This window comes from Vombatus ursinus, unplaced genomic scaffold (genome assembly GCF_900497805.2).
Source record: "Vombatus ursinus unplaced genomic scaffold, bare-nosed wombat genome assembly UNPS02014770.1, whole genome shotgun sequence".
In the NCBI taxonomy this organism is placed as follows: domain Eukaryota; kingdom Metazoa; phylum Chordata; class Mammalia; order Diprotodontia; family Vombatidae; genus Vombatus; species Vombatus ursinus.
Genome location: NW_020954548.1, coordinates 30,939,943 through 30,961,795, shown reverse-complemented (window position 1 = coordinate 30,961,795; position 21,853 = coordinate 30,939,943). Strand labels below are relative to the sequence as shown.

General features: G+C 42.4%; 1 protein-coding gene across 3 annotated transcripts in view; it reads right to left on the bottom strand.

Moving 5' to 3' along the window:
* Positions 1–109: 109 nt before the first annotated feature.
* The window catches only part of IL21R (interleukin 21 receptor), a 50,065-nt gene continuing 28,321 nt past the window's right edge, over positions 110–21,853 (bottom strand). For all 3 annotated transcript variants that reach the window (XM_027863104.1, XM_027863107.1, XM_027863105.1), the window contains one exon: positions 110–1,295. In XM_027863104.1, coding sequence (XP_027718905.1) covers positions 423–1,295 — 873 coding nt within the window. In that variant the 3' untranslated portion in view covers positions 110–422. The remainder of the gene's footprint in view (positions 1,296–21,853) is intronic.

Genomic DNA, 21,853 nt, shown 5'->3' with positions numbered 1-21,853 from the left:
AGGGATTAAACCTGTGATTTAATGGGAATGGGAACTCCCAGGTGAGGATACTCCCTTTACCAATGCAAGTTGGCATTTTGTTTTAGAGAATTGCCTAGCACTTAGAGGTTAAGTGACTTGCCCAGGGTCACACACCCAAAATGTGTTAGAGATGGGACTTGAACTTAGGTCTTCTTGACTTCAAAGGAGTCACCTGTTACGCCCTGCTGCCTCTCAGGCCATCTGTGAATGACACCAAATAATAACAGGGTATTAAGCTCAGTCCACTGTATGCCATCATGGTCCTCTTTTTACAGTTGTTTGATGAAGATGCGCCACATTTGTTTCCTGAGTGAAAGCTGTATGAATAGTTGACATGTGACAATAGGTTTACATATTAGTCCATGCTGACCCCACCTCAGTTTTGGGACCTGCTTAACTTGCTAACTGTTATGTGATCCAGCACTTGGAGAGGGAGGGGGGGAAATAACCCACTGCTTGACATAACTTCTTGGGATATCATCCTCAACGTGACTGGTGCCCAGGGCTGAGGTGCCTTCCCTTTCCACTGGACTGCCCCCCATGAAGTCACTTTCTAAGGGGCTGCCACAGTCAGAACCAGCAAAGCCACTGTCGAAGGTGTCCATATCCAAGCTGACCAGTGGGTGGCCAAAGGCCTCTCTCTCTGAGCTGCAGGAGAAGTGTGCGTAAGGTCCCTGGGTAAAGGGAGCACCCTCCCCTTCCTGTGAGGGTAGGGAGATAGGACTCCCTGGATCCCAGTCGTCTGGAGGATGCAGGCAAAGGGCTTCCAAAATACTGCCAATTGGGGCTTCTGGCCAGACTGGGATCCTCCCAGGGCTCTCCATGGAGACGTGGCCAGAGGAGATGATTCTCTCTTCTTTCCCCAAGAGCAGCTCACCAGAGCCCTGTCCATCAGGTTGGTCACCATCAAGATTTATCTTGGGGTAGTTGTCATCTCCACCACAATCACCACATCTATCCTGAGCTTGGTGACTGCAGTTACAGTGCAGCTGACTAGACTCCTTGTCATCAACCACCATCACTGTGTCAAGGGACACATGGCCATAGGATTTGTCCTTCCCCTCACCAGATCCTAAGGCAAAAGATCCAGCTTCTTTCTGGGAGGGTCCAGGGGGGCAGATTCCACAGTAGTCTATCTTGGGTTGCCCATTGGCATCAATCAGCTCGATCCCTTTGGTGAGGCAGCCTCCATATACTTCCAGTACCTCTGGGGACACCAGTCCCCAGTCAAATAAGTTCAGGGTGCTGATGGTATAAGATGTTCCCACCCAGCTCTGCAAAAGAGTGAGAAGAGTAGACATTGTCATTGTCTCAGACCATGGGAACCATCATCAAATCAATACTACCACTGCTTCTGAAAAGAAGGCTTCAATCAACTCCGCTGTGATTCCACCCACTGTCCTTGTGACTTCCCAGATTGAAATGCCCTTCACTGTCTACCACTCTCTTTTATGTATTGTCTCCTTCTATTTGAAAGTAAACTTAGAACTGTCTCATTTTTATGTTTCTATCCTTATATTTTTTCCTATCTTTCCTTTATATTTCTATACTTAGCACAGTGCTTGAGCACATAGGGCTTGGTAAATGCTTTTCACTCATTCATTCAAAGACTGAAGTAACTAGAATACTAAGGAGTTTGGTCTCTGGTGGCCAGTGATTCTAGATAAAGAGTTTTTAAGGTTAGTTTTTACGGTTTTCTGAACAAAAATGAAAATTTGACTAAGGTCCCAGGCATGATACAAGATTTGATCAATTCACCCAGTCATCAGCTCCCACAGCTGGTCAAATCATCTAGTTACTGCATCACAGAATGTCCAAGCTGGAAGGAATCTTAGAACATGGAATTTTATACCTGGAAGGGACCTTTAAATGTGGAGTTTTAGGGCTAAAAGAAACTTAAGAGAGATCATCTTGTCCCATCCCCTAATTTCATAACTGAGAAAATTGAAATCTGAAGAGATGAGGTGATTTGTTCAAGGTTGTGTAGCTAGGAAGTGAGTGACAGAACCCAGGGGCAAGTTCACCTATCCTGAGTCAGGAGAGGACAGCTTCACAAATCCCTTTCAACAATCCTTAGACATCCCATCCAGCCCAGCTTCTAAATGCTAAATCCAATGGCTTTTTCTCATTCCTTGTCCTTTTTAACCTTTCTGCAGCTTTCAACAGAGTTGATGATGTCTTTCTCCTAGACAATCTCTCCTCTCTGGGTTTTTTTGTGACACTGCTCTCCCCTGGTATTTCTCCAACATGTCTGGCAACTTCTCAAGTCCTCTTTGGTGAGTCAAAAATTATGTTCCACACCCCTTGTGTGGTTGTATCCCAGGGTTCTGATTTATGAATTGTTTTCTTCTTTTTCTATACTCTCTTTCTTGATGATCCCATTGACTCCTGTGGATTGAAATATCATCTTTTTGAAACTGACTTCCAAATCTGCATATCCAGACCTTACTTATCTCTCTCCAGAACTGTAAGCCTGAATCACCAACTGCCTGCTGGATATCTCCACCTGGAAGTCCCAAAGGCACTTCAAATTCTACTTGTCCAAGACAAAAGTCATTGTCTCTCTCGTCCCTCAACCCACTCCTTTCCCTAACTTCCCCATTTCTGTCAAGTGCACCCACCATCCATCTTTTCAAACTCAGGTTCAAAAGTCATCCTCAACCCTCACTCTTTATGTCCAATCACTTACCATGTCCCCCTGATTCTACCACCCCACAGCCTTATATCCATCCTCCTCTCTCCATGTGAAGTAAAATGTGCCCTCATAAGAGCAGGCAAAAAATTAAAGATTGGCTGCTTACTGCTGCCTGCGTAGAAGATAACAGCAGCCTCTTTCCTGAACACCAGTTGCCTCCAAGACATTTCAAACTGGATGTCCTACCTATATGTAAAAAATATTTATAGCAGCTCTTTTCTGGGGGTAAAGAATTAGAAATTGAGGAGATGCCCATCAATTGGGAAATGGCTGAACAAGTTGTGGGACGTGATGATGATGGGACACTGTTGTACTATAAGAAATGATGAGCAGATTCTCTCAGAAAAACCAGACACACTTGTATGAGCTGATACAAAGTGAAATGTACTGTGTACAAAGTAACAGCAAATTCTAAGATGATCAGCCATGGATGACTTAGCTATTCTCAGCAATACAATGACCCAAGACAACTCTGGACTTAAGAAGAAAAATGCTATCCATCCTCAGAGAACTGATGGTGTCTGAATACAGATTGAAGCATACTTTTTTTAAACTTCATTTTTCTTGAGGTTTTTTTTGTCTATGTTTTCTTTCACAACATGATTTTTATGGATATGTTTTGCATGACCACGCATGTATAACCTATATCGAATTGCTTGCCTTCTCAATGAAGTGTGGGTTGGGGAGGGAGGCAGGGAGAGAATTTGGAACTCAAAGTTTTAAAAACAAATGTTAAAAATATTTTTTACATGTAACTGGGAAAAAATAAAATACTAAATAAAAGCTGAAAAAAATAAAAAATAAACTAGTTGTCCTATAGGAATTTCAAACTTCCCGCACCCAAAACAAAAATCGTTATCCTTTCTCCCAAACCTAACTCTCTTCCTAACTTCCTTATGTGTGTTGAGGACACCATGACCATCCTCCCACTTATCGACCTTGGGGTTTATTCTTGCCTCTTAACTCTCCCTCACTACCATATTGGATAAGTTGCAAAATCATCACTTGTACCTTCCCAACATCTCTGACATCTGTCCCCTTTTCTCCATTCCCATCACAACCACCCTAGTCCAAGAATTCAGCATGATCAATCTGCATCAGCCTTTTCCATAGGAAAAGTTATATAGCCATATAGCCATATAGCCATAGCCTGCTAATTGGTCTCCCTACCTCAACTCTCTTTTCCAACCCATCTTCCACTCCCCTGCCAAAGTGATATTCCTAAAGGTCTGACCATGTCTCTCCTCTGCTCAATAAACCCCAGTGACTTTTTATTGCCTCCAGGATGAAGAAGACACTCCTTTCTATGACATTTAAAATCCTTTATAATCTAGCTCTCATTTTCTAAAGTATTCTGGCTCCCATTTCTTAATGTTCTATCCTTCTTGTATGCCCTTCCCTAAAAGACAAGGCAGCTCTTCATTTCCCAACAGAGGGCCCCAGCACCTACCTCAAGTAAAGGCATTCAAGGTTCCAGCTGCTACCTGGAATCCCAAGAAAACTAGTACCTTGGTGGCACAGTGCATAAGAGTGTTGGACTTAGAGTTTGGAAGACCAGAATTCAAAATGCCGCCTTGGACACTTACTAGCTGTATGACCCTAGGTAATTCCCTCAACCTGTCTCAGACTGTTTCCTCTAGTGTAAGATAGGAATAAGATTAGCACCAACCTCATCAGGTTGTTGTGAGGACCAAATGAGAATGTGAAAGCACTTTGTAAACCTTATAGTGCTATAGACATGCTATTATTATTGTTATTATTATTATTATTAAATAAGAACAGGAGAAAAACTCTTCAATGGCCTTTGGACAGATCCTGATTTGGGCTTGGCCTTGCCAGGACAGTGTGGGTATGAGCTCTTTAGCATAATGCTTTACGATTTTGCAAAGTGCTCTGAAGTAGGTAGAGCAAATATTATTAATTCCCATTTTGTAGATGAAGAAAGAGACTCAAAGAGGAACCTGGTTTGTTCAGTGCCACAACAGCCAACAAATGGCAGAGCAACAAACCAAACTTTAGATGTTGGGGTCTAGTGTTCTTTCTGCTAAAAAATAGAACAATAATACAAATATGCACCGTGCATTCCTTGCAACGGTCTTGGGAGGTCAATAGCACAAAGAGCTAGGTGGTGCCATAATGTATAGAGCCCTGGGCTTGGAGTCAGGAAGACTCATCTTCCTGAGTTCAAATCTGGCCTCAGACACTTACTAGATGTGTGACCCTGGGCAAGTCCCTTAACCCTGTTTGCCTCAGCTTCCTCATCTATAAAATGAGTTACAGAATTAAATGGCAAACCGTTCTATTATCTTTGCCAAGAAAACCCCAAATGGGGTCATGAAAAGTCAGACATGACTGAAAAAATGACTGAACTGTTGCCCTAGGCTCAGCAAGGAGATGTGATTTCATAGGATTTCAAAGGACAAACTTGTCTATGGCTAGTATGTAGGAGAGCCAGCACTCAAACCTGGATTTCCTGATTCTATGTCCTGGCTCTTTCAGTTTAAGCTAGGTAGATCATGGGTCAAATTCCTGTCTATCATTTCCACGGTTCTTTCTGTTTCTCTGAGTTGTTAGGCTTAGTTTGTGGATAAATGGCTAGAATATTGTCTAAAATAAATAGATTTTCCAGTCAAGGTGGCAGAGTGATAGGTTGGAAGGGAGCCAGGATATCCAAATATCACTCCAAAGAAACCAACAACTACAAAGAGAAACACCAGAGAGAGAGAGAGAGAGAGCTTAAGAAGCACATAAATTTTTAAAATCCACCAAAATATAAAAATGAACAAAGCAGAATTCTGATATAATTTAAAATGCTATGCCTATTGAATCAGCTAAAGCACCAGAAACAACACAAATGGAAAAGAAAAAGAAAGAAAGAACTCAAGATATCTAGAGAGATATCCTCAAGTGGCAAGATGTTATATTAAAAGACATTAGGCAAGAATTAACTCTAGGAAGAAAGTTACAAAATCAAATAAAAGAAGACATTGAAGAAAGTAAAAAATTATAGAAAGGAAATTGATCTAAAATTTTCTAATTCTGAGGGGGGAAAAGATCATGAAAAAATAATGAAGACAATGTCCAATAAAAAGAACATAATAGAAAACCTGAGAGAACCTATAGAATCATCTCCAATAGATTTACTCCAGTGGGAAACAGAATGACAGTTACTGTAGACCAAACGAAGGAAATCAGGCTCAGAAAATCATGGAATTTTCCCAAGAATTAGAGACCTGGAGCAGAGATCATAACCCAGCAATCTCAGTATTGATAATATCCCATAAAATTTAGAAAAAAACAAAAAAATTAAACATAATATTCCAGGAAATCACCAAAGAAAATTCCCAGAACTACTAAAAATAAGTTGTGATGTACAAATAGAAAGACTCCAAAGACCTGGACAAGAACCTAAGATTCAGAATATTTCTAAGTTTATTAGATTGGGCTTCAATCTGAGTCTTTCTCCTTTAAGCTCCAATAGTATAATGGTAAAAAAAAAATGCTTCAAATGACTAAAAGAAAAACAGAAATTACCTATCAAGGAATACAAATTGGTATCATAGCAAACATGTCAACAAGAACAATTGAAGAAATTGGAATATAGCATTAAGGAATTAAGAAATCTGTACCGTGAGGCCAGAATTAAATGCTTAGCAAAATCCAGTAACCTCCTTTAGGGGAAGAGTTGGATATTTAAAAAATAATCAACTTTTTAAAAGTTTGTGGAAGGATACCTCTACTTGAAGGAGATCTTCCAATAATAACCTAGCATCTCCTTCTGAAAGGTAAGTATTTAGAACAATTTTACTTCTTCAATCAAGATAAACCAGTTGCTAAAGAAGTGAGTACCTTGAAAGTACATTGTAAATGCTAAATCAGTAAATGTTTCAGAAGAGTATTTCAAAGAAACAGATAAGTGGGAGGAAAATCCCATAAAGGGGGTGGGGGAACAATGGGCAAAAGATGAAGGTCCCTTCTTTGAAGGGGAAGTCCAAGTTAAAGATATTTACTTCATTTAAGTGCTTTTGTTAGCTTTGTGCTAAAAATATAAATAATAAAAATGAGAAAGCATGCATTTCCTTTCTTATCAAATGAAAATACAAACCCCACAATTGTGAAGCAAAGTAAAAATAGACTAACGTCTCCAATTAAAAAACTGGAAGAAAAACTAATTAGATCAAAAAATCATAGAGCATAGATTGAGAAATGGAAAGGACTTTAGAAGGTGTGGAATCCAACCCCTCATTTTACAGATGAGACACTTTACAGACAATACTTGTTCCAAATATGGAAAGGATGACTATTTCTATCAAGGAAATAAAGTAGAAATCAATAGGACAAAATTGATATCTTTGATGATATACAGATAAAAGAATTTTGCACAATACCTCTAAAATTAAAATAAGGCAAAAATATTTAGAAAATATATTGATAGTAAATGCATCTGAAAAAGGCCTTGCATGCTGAAACTATAAGATTGATATATACCATGAGACAAATATGAACTCTAGAGAAACAACAGGCAAGGGCCATGAACAGTCATGTTTAAAAGAAAAAACACAAACTGCTACTAGCCATACCCTAATGATAAAGAAATACAAATCAAAACAATCTCAAAATGTTGACAATTGAAACAAAATAAAATGAGAAAAAAATTATTAAATTCATTGTTGGCAATGTGAAAAAACTACATTCGTAGCTATTCTTTAGAATGGTGTAAAGATTTGGAAAGCAATCTGGCAGTGAACAATGAAAGTCACATAATATTCAGCAATTCCTTTGTTTGGACTTTACCCTTAAAAATACTATCGAAAAGAAAAAAGGTGGGGGGGCGCAGTACAAAAACATTTATTTTCTCTTTATTAGTAATAGTAAGAAACTGGCAATAACCAACATGTCCAATGATTAAAGAATTGACTCTATAAAATATATATAGGCTATTTATAAAATGGAATAATTTTTTTTGTTGTCATTTGAACCTTTAATTTCATCAATGTGGGGAACTCCTGGTTTGGAAATTCCCTTCAATGGTACAGGTCAGCAACATATCTGTAACTTACCACCTTAGAGAATTGTCTTGGGCCCCTGAGAGGCTATGTGACATGCCCAGAGTCCCATAGCCAGTCTGTACTAGACACCGGACTTCAATGTAGGCTTTCTTAACTCCAAAGCAAACCCTTTAATCCACTACCTCTCAATTGATGCCATAAAAATGGTAACTATTTACTAAGGAAATATGGAAAGACCTATTAGAAGTGAGGCAAAGCAAGACTGGCAGTCAAAAGTATAGGTATATTGACTACAACTATACATAAAAATAGAAAACAAAGGCAAAGGTAGCAGAACCTCAGGAAGACTTGGAAAAGAACACAGGGAAAATATTTCTCATTCGTTTGTCTTCTGGTTGTTTATTTGGTCCCATGCTGTTAAATGATAAAGGTTTTACATAAAAATCTATTTCTTATTTTTTCCATTTATTTGTACATCTATGGTAGATTCACTACCACTCCCACCTTTGGTAGCCTCAATGGACAATAGTGGTCCCCATATAACCAGGAAGATGTTCTTTGAAAATGTAACCTCTCTGTATCTCCCCAGACCTTGAAATGGGATACTTATACCATCTGGCTATTCTGAGGACTGAGATTGAAGCCATATAATGTACAGGGATGATGGGCAAAGGGTGAAGTTCCTTTCTTTGTTGAAAGGTCTTTGCTGATAGTTATTAAGATTATAACAAAAAATTAATCTTAAAAATAGTACGAAACTAACTTGGCCCCTGGTTGGCTTCCTGTTGTTTGGGGAATTTCCATATGTTATTTATTGACTGTCTGGTGATTTGATGAAGGTTGTTTTTATTCATGAGACTCATGGGCTCCTGGGGCCAGGAAAGAACTGGAAAAAGACCCCTGACCCTTGCTGGCATTGGGTGGTGGGGTTGGGGGGATACAGAAGGACCTAAAGCTACTTATCTATCTGTACCAGCTGTTGATGAGCAAGGTGGAGAAAGAAGGGCCTTGAGGCCAGATCCAGGCCCTGAAACCCAATTAAAAAACATGTCTTGTCATCTCAACAGGCCTTGCTAGACATGGGCAAACTCTCCAAAGGCAGGTGATTTCCTAGCCCCAGACAAAAAAAGAAGCTTACTCCTGGCAAGCTCATCAAATCAGTAAGTGGACTCCCCTGATCCACCCCATTTGTACCAAGATGCATGGTAATGAGTGTTGCGGCAGCATCTTGTATGGGAGAGAGGACTTGCCTGGGAGCAAGGGCCACTGTTTTTGGTCCTACCTTGGCTACTAACTCATTCTACAATCTTAGCCAAATCACTTCTATTTGCTGGATTACCATTTCCCTATTTACACACCAAGGGGATTGGACTAGCCCCCTAAGATGTTAGCAGAATGTAAGCTCCTTGAGGGAAAGGACTGTTTTGTTTTTGTCTTTATATTTTCAGCACTTAGCACAGTGCTCAGCACATAATAGGTGCTTAATAAGTGCTTGTTCCCTTGAATTGAGTTTCTGCTCCAATATTCTATGATCTGTGATGAGAGATCTTTAACCTGAGTGTGTATGTATTCATAAAATAATGAGGTTGGTTTTTATATGCGACTAATAAAGTCAATCTCATTATAGTCAAACCCCTAATATATAAATATGTATCTAGGTGTAAATGTATTTGCATATACGCAGTTCATATATGTATATGTATAGTTCATAGGATCATTAACAAGAATTCTAAGGGCCTCACTGGTTATCTAACCCAACCTGTATCTGAATAGGAATCCCCTTACAACATCATTCCAAACAGATAGTCAACCTACTACTCCTTGAAAAGCTCTAGTGACAAGGAACTTACTATAAGTCCCCACCCACCATGACATCCTAGGAAGACAAGATGGTCCTCCCTCCCTCACCATGTAGCTAAGTGACTTCTCAGAATCTCCCCAGGCCTTGACCTAAGCTAAATACTACTTCTAACTATGAGTAAGATTGAAGCCCAATCTAAAGTCAAGAATTGAGATTCGGTTATGCTTTAACTTCCTCACAGTCTGGAAGATACAGCAGACTGGGGATGTCTGGGTTCAAGTCGAACTCTAGTGATAGTTTTTCTAGGGAAGAGAGAGAAGAACTTGGACCTATGATTTCATTGGTTAAGGATCTCCCAGTGTTGAAACTCCCTTCACCAACGCAGAGCAGGAACTCTTTTGTAACTTTTGGTCCTAAGAGGTTGCCTGGGAGCACTGAGAGATTAAGTAGTATGTCTCACTATACCATATTGACTTTCTTATGATAATGTTAATAAGAACTATTATTATTATGGTTATTGTTATTTGTTTATGGTAAATATATATGTTTTTATAATATATTATTATAATATAATAGTATAGGGCAAATATATTGCCATGTTCATTATTATTTGAGTGACTGTAACTCTGGCTTATCTGTAAAATGGAAGCCTGCAGAGCTGAATAAGATCACATGGCTTCTGATGTCTCTTCCACCTCCAGAAACAGAATCCTAGGGTCAAAGCATTTGTATAGCCCATCTGAGTAGTTTTTTGTTGTTGTTGTTGTTTTGGGTTTTTTATGCATTTGAGTATAAAGGAATGGGGTGGGAAAAGGGGGAGGGTTCACTCACAGTCACTCTGCAGCCCTGGGCTGAACTAGACTACTTCTTTCTTTGATCTCACCTATGCTGTGACATGTCCCCAGATTAGGACAAAAGGCCAGGACCCAGGCTGACAATGTCACTGACATGAATGTGTCTTCATCATATCCTTCATGTCTGAGCTATTTCTCACCACTGGACCCAGATGGCTCTGGAGGAGAAAGTGAGGCTGGTGACTTTGCACAGCCCTCCCTCACTTAAATCCCATTCACTTGCATATCACGACATCACCTCCCTGACATCATGGTCCTCTTCGAGAATGAAGGACAAACAACAGTAAACTATAATTGGCTAATTTACCTGAGGTGACCCCTCCCTTGAACCTATATAGCTGAGTCTCTCTCCCTTTCATCTATGGAGGAGCCATTGTGGATGGAAAGAGAGGGAACAATGCTCCCAGTGGTGTTCAGGGGGATGACACCTGTCAAGCAGCGAGACATCATGAGAAAGCTGGGCTTAGGGTCAAGAAACCTGGGTTCTAGTCCTAGATCAGCCACCAATTAGTTTGAATAAGTCATGTCTCCTCTTTGGGCCTTTTGTCTTCTGTAAAATGAGGATGTTGGGCCTACTGTAGCCCATCAGGTTCCTCCTAGCTCTGATATTCTTGGGTCTCTGTTTTAAATCAGGCAAGAACATTCTTTACCCCACCTCGAACCCTTGGGACCTCTCTTCCTGAAGGTACCTGCTGGTTGGCCGGAAGCCTCCTGCCTTTCCATTCTTGGCATAGGTTACATGGTAGGAAGATCTGAGAACAGTCTAGGGCAGAGGGATGGTCTTGCGAGTGCTTCTTTTCATATCTTATCTCTCAGATCAATTAATAAACATTTATTAAGCACTTACTATGTGCCAAGCACTATGCTAAGCATTAGAACTCTTTCAACAGTTTACTTTCCTCCTCAGAATCACCTAGACTCCAGATGCCTCCTTAGCCCCTGTCTGCTAGGAAGATCGTAAGGTGGGGACCAACCCTGCCCCAGACCCCTCACTCTCTCCCTTATCTAGCACTCCAGGGCCCCCTGAAAGAGACAGAACAAGATGGTGGAGAGGATTGGCACCAGAACAATCTATCTAGCAGTCCCCCATGGGGGAAAGCCCTGATTTGGAGTCTGGGGGGCCTCTCAGTTTACCTCCCAGGGTTGTTGCAGGGATCAAGTGAGATAATATCTGTAAAGCCCTTAGCACAATGCCTGGCACATAGTAGGTGCTTAATAAATGCTCATTCCCTTCCTTTCCTTTCTCCTCAGCTCAATCAGAAATGTGAAATAGAAAATGCAAAACAAATCTAGAAAAGGCCCCAAGATATCAGTCAGTGTAGACAGAGGGAGTGACAAAAGGTAGCGGACTGGGCCTGGTGAGAAAGGTGAAACATCAGGGCTAAGAACACCAGCCTTTGACTACCTTGTTCCAACAAATCCCTTCTTCCAGCCTGGGACAAGTTACTTAGTGCTACCACCTGAGGCTCATCTTCCCTCAGTGGCTGTGTGGGCCCTGGACATTAAGTGTCTGCTGACTGACTGCTGGAGATGCCTCCAGAAAACACTTTTCAGTCTTCACTGAGGGGAAGTGGCATCAGTTTGAGCATCAAGAGACCTGGCTTCTGCTGCTATCTTGGGCAAATCACTTCCCCTCTGGGCCTCAGTTACCTCATCTGTAAAATGGGGGGAGGATGGACTAATTAATGAGTGACATTTCCAGAACACTTTGAAGGTTTTTGAGGAACTTGACCTATAGTATGTTACCACATTTTAACCTCACAACAGCAGTATGAGGTAAATGCCATAGAGATTGTTATCACCATTTTACAGATGATGAATATGAGACTCAGAAGTTAAATTTCATGGTTGTATAGATTCAGAATTAAAAGGGACCTCAGAAGTCATCTGGTTCATTTTACAGATAAGGAAATTGAGGCCATAGAGGTTAAGTGATTTGCCTAAGGACATGAAGCTCTCTCTCCAGACCCAATATTCTTTTCTGTTGTGTGACACTACTTCAATAGTAGGGGCAGCTGGGTAGCACAGCGGATAGAGCTCCAGGCCCAGAGTTAGGAAGACAAGTTCAAATCCAGCCTCAGACACTAGCTGTGTGACTCTGGGCAAGTTACTTCAACCTGTTTGCCTCAGTTTCCTCATCTGAAAAATGAACTGGAGAAGGATATGGCAAACCACTCCCGTATCTTTGCCAAGAAAACCCCAAAACCTCAAATGGGGTCATGAAGAGTTGGATTCAGCTGAAACGACTGAATAAGAACAACAACAACAAAATGTGATCAGTCACACAAGTAAATATCAAAGGCAGAATTAAAACAAGTCCTTCTTGACCCCAAGGCTAGTGGCTCTTCTCGCTACAGCAGGCTACAATGCCAAAGACCTGTCTGTGTTAGATGGAAATGAGGACAGGAAACAGAAAGTGGATACAAAGCAGCTGTATGAGATATACGTCAGGGAGTGTTCAAGTTCAGAATGAGCCAAGGTCAGTAATGAGCAAAAGGGGCTTTTTTAGTTATGTTGGATGCAAGAAGGAACTGAACTGTAGCTTAGGGTGGATGAGACACTGATAAAGAATGACAAAGAGAAGGCAGAATGACCCAACTCCTATTTTGCTTCTTTTTTCCTTGTCAAGGATAATGATCTTTGGACTGTGAATGACGGAACAAAAAATGTCTGTCCAGATAGAGAAACAGACAAACAAGATAGGGGAGCAGATAAGGAAGGGAGGGAGAGAGGGAAGGAAAAAGGGAAAGAAAAAGGAGGAAAGGAAGGGAGGGAGGGAAGGAAGGAGGGGAGGGAGGGTTGGAAGGAAAAAGAAAAAGGAAAGGAAGGGAGGGAGGGAAGGAAGGAGGAGGGGAGGGAGGAAAGGAAGGAGGAAGGGAAAGAAGTAGGAGGAAAGGTAGGGAGAGGGGGAGGAAGGGAAAGAAACAAGAAGAAAGGGAAGGAGGAAAGAAAAAAGGAAAAGAAAAAGGAGGAAAGGAAGGGAGGGAAACAAGCATTTATTAAATGCTTCCTATGTGCCAAGCATTGTGCTAAGCCCTGGAGTTACAAATACAAGCCAACAGAAAGTCCCTATCTCAAGGAGCTTACCTTTTAATGAGGGAAGATGACACAAAGGAGGGAGCTGAAAAGGTGGGGTGGAAGGGGGTGGAGTGTGAAGATGAAGGTACTTGGCATGGAAGCATGATTTGAAGTCCGAAGGAGAACAGAAACAGGGCCAGTAACAGAATGAAAAGAAGATTCCTAGCTTCTCTTAATGAGTTCATCCTACACATCTGGACAAACTGCATTCCTAAGCACTGAAAGAATGGATGGATATGATGGCTGAGCTATTGCCAATGATCTCTGAAAGACTGTGGGAAAAGGCAGAGGTGAATCAGGACTGCAGATGGCAAACATTGTACCAGTTGTCAAAAGAAGGTATGAGTAAAGTGAGAAAACCATAGTCTGGTGAGCTTAATTTGGAGTCCTGGACAAATTTTAGAATGTGTTATCAAAGGAATAGGTTGAGAGGGAAACTGCTTGCCAAGAACCAGAGTGGCTTCATCAAGACCATGCCACAGCAGACCAACCTGCCATCCTTCTCTGGAAGATAGATCTGGTAGACCAGGAGAATATTAAAGGCATAGATTTCTGCAAAGCTTTTTAGCAAAGCCTCTCTTGCTCTCCTTGTGGACATGATGGAGCAGTGTGGGTTAGATAATAGCATAATTAGGCATAATTAATTTAGAACTGGTTGAATGACTGAACCCACATTCTTATTAATGATTGGATGAAGGCAGGACTAGCGTGCTCCTTCAATTTACAAATGATGCAGAGTTGGAAGGGAGAGATAACAACGTATGTTGGACAACAGACAAATTATCCAAAGTGATTTTGACAGGCCAGAATAATGGCCTGAATTTAGTCATGTGAAATTTTTTTTCAAAATGTAAAAATATTGAAGCCTACACATGGGTTCAAAAAAATCAATTGAGCAAGTGTGGGATAGGAATGTATAGCTGGACTACAGCTCCTGTAAAAAAGATTTGGAGATTCTAGTGAACCTTAAGTTCAATGAGTCAACAGCTCAATATGGTGGACAAAAATGTTGATGTGATCTTAGACTACATTAAGAGGCAGAGAGTCTAGAATGAGGAAGCTGAGAATATTTTTGCCAGACCGTCTGCACCATTGTTCAGTAGTAGTTACCACATTTTAGGAAAAGACGGAAAATCATGTCACATGAGGATTAATTGTCCAGTCATACAGTAAAGAGCACAGGATGGGGAAGTGGGAATGACATAAAGCTCAAGGCAAAGTTGATATTTTTTCAAGCCCTGCAAGTACCCGCTCCTTGTCACCATTTGGAAGGAGTCGACCTCCTGAGCATGCTCCCTTACTACCTGTCAGACAGGATAAAGAGGAGAGAGGTCAATAATGGTGCTTTGGGGGCAACTAAAGAAAACCTGAAGTTGGCCAAATCATGCAGTGTCCTCTATAGGTGAAAAAAACCTCTGTCTTAGCAGCCTATACTTGAAGTCTTTTCCATAGCTAGTGGAGAGAAGCTTGCACTGAGACATGTATAATTTCCTTCCCTTTGTCTTTTGACCTCAGATGATGGCCTTTATCCCCATTACAACTCTTCAAAGCATGGGTCAGGTTCTTTCCCAGCTGTGCCCTCCCACTTACTGGCACTTTCCCACAAAGGGTGATGCAGCGAGTGTCTGGCGACCTTTGCAAAATGCAGTCGACTTCCCCAGGGTTTCTAGAGCCTGCAAGGGAACTAGATCAGATCAGGCACTGTTGCTTCACTGGGTCTCCAGCCTTAGACACCCTGTGTGGACAGGTGGGCCTATGGAGAATAACCAATGAGTATGCATGTGCTGGCATGGAGAGCTAGGGAGAGGAGTGGGTAATGACCCAATGACTTGGGTAATGAAACCGCCTGGTTTCACCTCTTTGATATACACACCCTCCTACTGTGCCTGTGACTGCTCAGACGAGGAGTAGAAAACCACTAGGTAACTGATAGGATAACTCGATAAGTACCTGTGTGACCCTCCTCAACCACTTCCTGGAGAGAGTGCTGGTGGCAGAGAGGGGACGCTGACCATTTGTCCTCAAACATCTGGCCCCTGCCTCCCTAGGCACTGCTCCAGGACCAGACCTGCACAACCTGAGCTATGCCACCAGACTATGCCAATAGCTCATGGCTTTTCTAGAAGTAGAGAGTTTCCCATCACTACCAGTTTTCAGGTGGAGTCCAGAGGACCATTGTTAGGAATGCTGTAGAAGACAACAGTCTGGTATTGTGAAAAAAAAAACAAAAAACCCTGAACTAAAAGAAGTCAAAAATCATGAATATAAGCTCTGTCTGACCTGTTGTTTACCAGCCAAGATGTTCTGGGTAAGTCACTTCTCTGAGGCTCAGTTTACCCATCTGTGAAACTGAGGATACCTGCCTCATCTAGATCACAGTTTTTAGGTATGACTCCAGCTAAATTCCGGTCATGAAAGCACTAAGAAATGAAGGGGTTATTATAACAACAGCTCACATTTCTATGGTGCTTTCAGGTTTATAAAGTTCTGTGCTCATAACGACCCTGTGAGGAAGCCAGTGCAAATATTACTATCCCCATTTTGGAGATGAGAAAACTGAGGTTCAGGGCTGAAGTGACTAACTCTGTAGAGAGGAGATAAGCACCCAGTGTGATTTGTGCAGAGCAGTGTTCTGGAGGCTAAATCATTACAACAGCTGACTTTCAGGGAACACTTTTAAGGTTTACAGTGACGCACAGCTAGCAAGGGTCGGCGTCAGAATTTGGACCTGTGTCTCCTGCCTGGAAGCCTGCTTTGCTTTCCTCGTACCGCATGGCTCCTGCGACAGAAAGTGTTTCTGTACACGAAGGAGGAGGGAGTGGGGGGCGGGGGCAGATGAAATTACTTCTGAGGTCCTTTCTAACCCTAAGATTCTACACTCAGAGTCACCACATCCTCTGTGCTCAAGACTGAGCCTCTCCCGCAGACTTCTGAGGAGAGATGGGTCTGCAGAGATAACTTCCTGGCTGAGAAGGGGAGAAGGCTGCTGGCAGAGGGGTAGGTTGAGGCACCTTAGGTTTCAAGCTTCTCACCCTCCTAGAGCTCGATCTCTCTCTCTCTCTCTCTCTCTCTCTCTCTCCCCCCCCTTTCATCTTTCTTTTTGTCTCTGTCTTTTTATCACTGTCTCTGTCTGTCTGTTGTCTCTCTGTTTCTCTCTTTGTCTCTTTCTATTTCTCTCTTTACCTTTCTTTGTCTGCTGTCTCTCTTTCTGTGTCTCTACTGTCTCTGTCTCTGCTGTCTCCCTTTCTGTGTCTGTCTTTATCTTTAGCAATCTCTCTGTCTCTCTTTCTGCTATCTCTGTGTGTCTGTTTTTGCATCTGTTGTCTGCTGTCTCGGTCTGCTGTCTCTGTCTCTGTGTGTATATCTCTGTCTCTGTGTGTGTCTCTGTGTCTCTCTGTCTCTATCTCTCTTCCTGTCTCTCTCTCTCTCTCTCTGTTTCTCTGTGTGTCTCTCTCAGTCTCTCTGTCTCTGTCTCTCTACCTCTCTCTCTGGACCTTTACAAAATATACAGTCATTTTCCCCAGAGGTTCTGAAGTCTACAAAGGAGTCAGCTCAGAGTAACTACCTTAGGGATACTTTAAGAGTCTCCCCCTACCCTCCACCCCCTATTTTCAAGTATTGGAGCAATTTTCAACTTATGAAGACGTAGGGGTGTCTGACAATTTGGAACACCAGAGTCAAAGGTCCCTTAGCCCTATGCTCCCTTTCCACTGAGGAAGAAACCAGGCCTCACTGAGGCCAAGTGACCTGGCCAAACCCACATGGCCAGCATGCAGCAGAGCTCTGATTTGAACCCAGGCTGTCAGACATCAGATCAGCATTCTTGTCACTGTGCTGCAGGCTCAGCCCCTTACACCATCCTCAGTCACCTACCAAGGGTCACTCTCAAACTCTTCCCTCATTGGACAAATCGAATTAGCACCTGTCCTGAAGCTGTACTGCAGTGGTAGGGACAGGTCCTGGGTTCAAGCCCCATGCCTGACCACTTAGGCACTTTTGGGCCCCAGACAAGTCACTGTTCCTCACTTAACTTAAGTTTTCTTATCCTCTCTAAGACTGTCTCCTTATCTGCAAATTTAAGATATTTGTACTGAGAGGTAACATGGCCTAGCATGGAGAACTAGCCTCCTAGTCTGGAAGACGTGGGGTCAAGTCCCACCTTTGACAAATGACTGGCTTCGTGACTCTGAGTCACTTGTGCCTCAGGCAATTGCCAAGACTGGAAGTTACAGAGAAAGGCATCAATCTGCATTAGCAGAAGAATTAGCCCTGTACACTAACAAAACACAAGTTTTAAAAAAAAATTGTATATGTGTATGTGTGTGTGTGTGTGTGTGTGTGTGTATTTACACTAACCAGTCACTCCATTGCAAGGAAAATGCATGGTAAACAGGTGTTCTATTACATAGGAGGTGTTATTCTCACTTGTGATTTTGTAAGAGTATGCCTATAAGTCTTTTAATTGTTTAACAAATATACCACAACTCATCCATCTACATGAGTATTGGAGCCTTCAAAGTAGTCACTCTGTGGAGTTAGGAACTTATTCCTATAATGCTACCTTTGCTCTAAATTCTTTGGAAATTGCTTTCAAGAATACAGTCTTTGGAAGAACCTCACGGGTGGCCAACCTGCACTCTTGGAGAGTGTTTGTGATTTTTGGAAAATAAAGTCCTTTTATGAATTATAGAACACCAAATGTTGGACCTTTGAGGAAAGGTAGCCATCATCTGGTCCAGGGGTGGGGAACCTGCGGCCTTGAGGCCATATGTGGCCTTCTAGGTCTTCAAATGAGGCCCTTTGACTGAATCCAAACTTGACTTGAGGACCTAGAGGGCCACATGTGGCCTCCAGGTCTCAGGTTCCCCATCCCTGATCTGGTCCAATCCCCTCATTGTATATAACAGGAAACTGAGGTAGAGTCAAGTCTGGTGAACAAAGTGGGTGACCAAACTGCAGAATACCATTTTTAGTCAAAACTGAGGCATAATTCTAAAGCAATGAAGCAGATTTCCTTGTGAGGTCCCATCTCCCACTAACCTCCTTTATGAATCCTATAATCCAGATACACTAGACTACTACTATTTAGATGTGCTCTAATGTTTCTTTCTTTTGCCTGCAATACCCATCCCCCCAGCACAGGCTCTGCCTGTTGAAATCCCATCCAGCCTTCAAGGCTCTGTTCAAAAAGCCTACCTTTTTCATCAAGCTTTCCCAGCTAGAAGTGATGCTCTCTTCCCTACTGGTTTTGGAGTTAGAAAACTATGTTTTAAATACCAGCATTTCTAATTATAACATGTAAAACTTTGGACAAGTCATTTAACTTCTTTGGGCCTCAGTTTCCTCATTTGTTAAATGTTGGACTAAATGAACTCAAAAAGGTCAATTTTAGCTCCAAATCCTATGATGCCCCCTGGCACCTCAGAATTTTACAAGGTGTCATTTATCAGTCTTTGCCTTTATTACAGTTATATGTCTTCCATTTTGTGCCCCACATTGGACTGATAATATGTCTTATTCATCTGTCTCCCCCACAGCTCTTAGCGCAGGGCCAGGCACCCAAGAGTGAATGATGAATGAATGAATGGAGTAGGACCAGTGTGAGTTATCCATCACTTTCTTTTAACATGGGTGCCCAGTGACTGCTTATCACATGATCTGTGTTGTTCTCTACTTCCTGGAAACATCCTTAGCAATCATCTCAGCCAAGCCCAAGCTCCTAATTAAGAAGGGACCTGGATATTGTGGCCCAGAGAAGGGAAAATGAATATGAGCTCGGGGACAAGCAAAGCTAGGGACTCCCAGGCCTACTGGAAATAGTACTGCACATTAAGCCAAGGAAATTTGGTTCAAATCTCACCTCTAATGTCTAGACATGTGAGACCATGGGCAGATCACTTAGCCTCCCTAGGCATCAGTTTCCTTATCTGTAAATAAGAGGGTTGGAATAGATTACCTCTAAGGTTCCTTCTAGCTCTAAATCTGTGAGCCTATGGCCCTGGAAGAAGACCCCATTCTCCAACTGGCCAGAATTCCCCACCCCCGCTGCTTGCTTCTTTCTTCCAACTTTCTTCTAATTTCAGTAGTTCAGCTACTAGCTTCTCAGTCCTTCTCTGACAAAGTCTCAGTGTATAGGTCCCCCTCCCCACTTCTGACCATACCCTTGACCTTCCTTATAGCCCCACTAAGAGAAAGGGCTTTATCTTCTCTCCTAATGGCACATACTAGGCACTCTATAAATGTTTGCCGACTGACTGATAATTGACTCAAGCTTTTTTTTAAGAGCTCAAAAAGACCTTGGAGATTATCTAGTTCAGTGGTGCTTAACCTTTTTTTGTCATCTGAACCTTTCTAGCAGTCTGGGAAAGCCTATGGACTCCTTCTTAAAATATTTTAAATGCACAAAACAAAATCCATAAGATTACAAAGGAAACCAATTCTGTTGAAATAAATGTGAAAGTTTTTTCTTCTCATCCAAGTTCACAGACTTCTTCCCCGCCTTAAAAATCTATACACCAAGTCCAGGGGGTTCATAGAAGCCAGGTTAAGGACCTTTGACCAAATTCAACATTCTCATCCGCTAAGCCAACAGCTGCCCCTTGTATCTGGCCAGATGTGGGCAGGACAGATTTCACAGAAAAGATACCTATTAGTGTGGTTTTCAGGTAAGGCCAGGCTTTCCCCCAAAAATCTCTCCCACAGACTTATGCCAGGAGCCTAAACATTCTACCATTCCCATCTTCCCTTCTTAGGATTAAGGCACAGAAGGCCTCCTATAATATTTTCCTATGCTCCTTGGGGGGCAACGAAACAGCCAGGCATCACCATTTGATAGGTAATGGAGCTGAAGTCTAGAGAGGGCCCGTGATTTGTGCAAGTCCCTTTGGGACAGGTCCTCAGACTGCTCCTTCCCCAGGCCTCACCCTCAGAGCTTCACACCCCACTCCACCCCACCAGCTTGCCTAGCTCCCAGACCAGCAACAGTTTAGAAATGCCTCCTCCTAAAGTTGGGCCCCAGGCTTCTTCAGAGACCATCCAGCCCTAGAGAATTGCTAGATTGAGCAATGAAGGACACAGATTTAGCATTTCCTCTGCATAAAGTGCTGCCTTGACCCCAATTAAGGCATAGCATATAGAACAGGAAATCATTCTGGAAACTGAGATCTGGCCCTCAGCCTGACTCATCTTTTGCTCGTCTGGGCCCATTATGCACATGACCGTATTTCTATTGGAATCTCATGTCCGTGCTCACCCCACCCTGGTAGTAGGTGGGTGAATGCCTTGCAGATGACTTCCTTTTCCCCCTTTTCTTTTTCTTTTCCTATATGTAGCCCAGGCTCCGCTTTTGGAAGTACAAAGCAGGAAGGAGGGGTATAGGGACCTCTCTGCCAATGGGACAGGCAGAGCCAATAGAAGAAGCATGAAGTGGGTGAAGTTTGTCTTTAGTCTTCTCGGCCACAGCCTGCTCACTTCCTCTAATCAGGCATCCAGGGCCTTTCTGCTATCCCTAGTCACCTAAATGTTGGGTGCCCAGGCCCACCCCCAACCCCCCCCCCCACTCTCCAGAAAATCCCCTGGACCTTTTCCTCATCATCCAATCACAGAAAGACTTAGCTGACCTCTCATTCATCTCCTCAGGGTCTTACTGTCTGCCAGCCCAGCCAGGAAACTAATTCATGCTAAGAACAAGCCTGGATGTTTGTTTCCTTCCCAGGAAACATAGTTAATGACTTCTGGGGCCTCCCTTGCCTCAAGTCCAAGTTGTGAAGGTGGGAATTGTCAGAAAATTCAGGCCTGGGGCAGAGCATTGGGGAAAAGATATTTTTTGGAAAGAGTGGCCTTGCCTGAAATCCACACCAGTAGATATCCTCTTGAGGCCTATCCTGCGCACATCTGGCCAGTGGACAGAACACTTGAGTTTGAATCTGGAAGACTTTAGATACTTATTTTCTCAAATCTCTCCCCCAATCCAGTCCATCTTCCAGTCAGCTGCCAAAGTCATTTTCCTAGAGCATGTATCTGATCATATCATTTCCTGCTCTTTTGTGCACGCGCGAGCACACACACACACACACACATACACACACACCCACGGGTGTGCGTGCACGCACGTGCTCAATGAGCTGCAGTGGCTCCTTATTACCTGGAAGACCAAAAATAAAACCCTCTATTTGCATTTGAAGCCCTTCCCAACCTGGCCTCTATGTAAACCTTTCCAGTCTTTTCGTACTTTCTGACCCTCTGTGAACTCGCCAGCCTCCTTACTGTCCCTCACACACAGCCTCCATCTCCATCCACATTATGACATTTCATTGACTCATCTCTTTGCCTGAAATACCCCACCCCTGTCTTTTTTTTTTTTTTTTTTTTTTTTTTTTTTTTTTTTTTTTTTTTT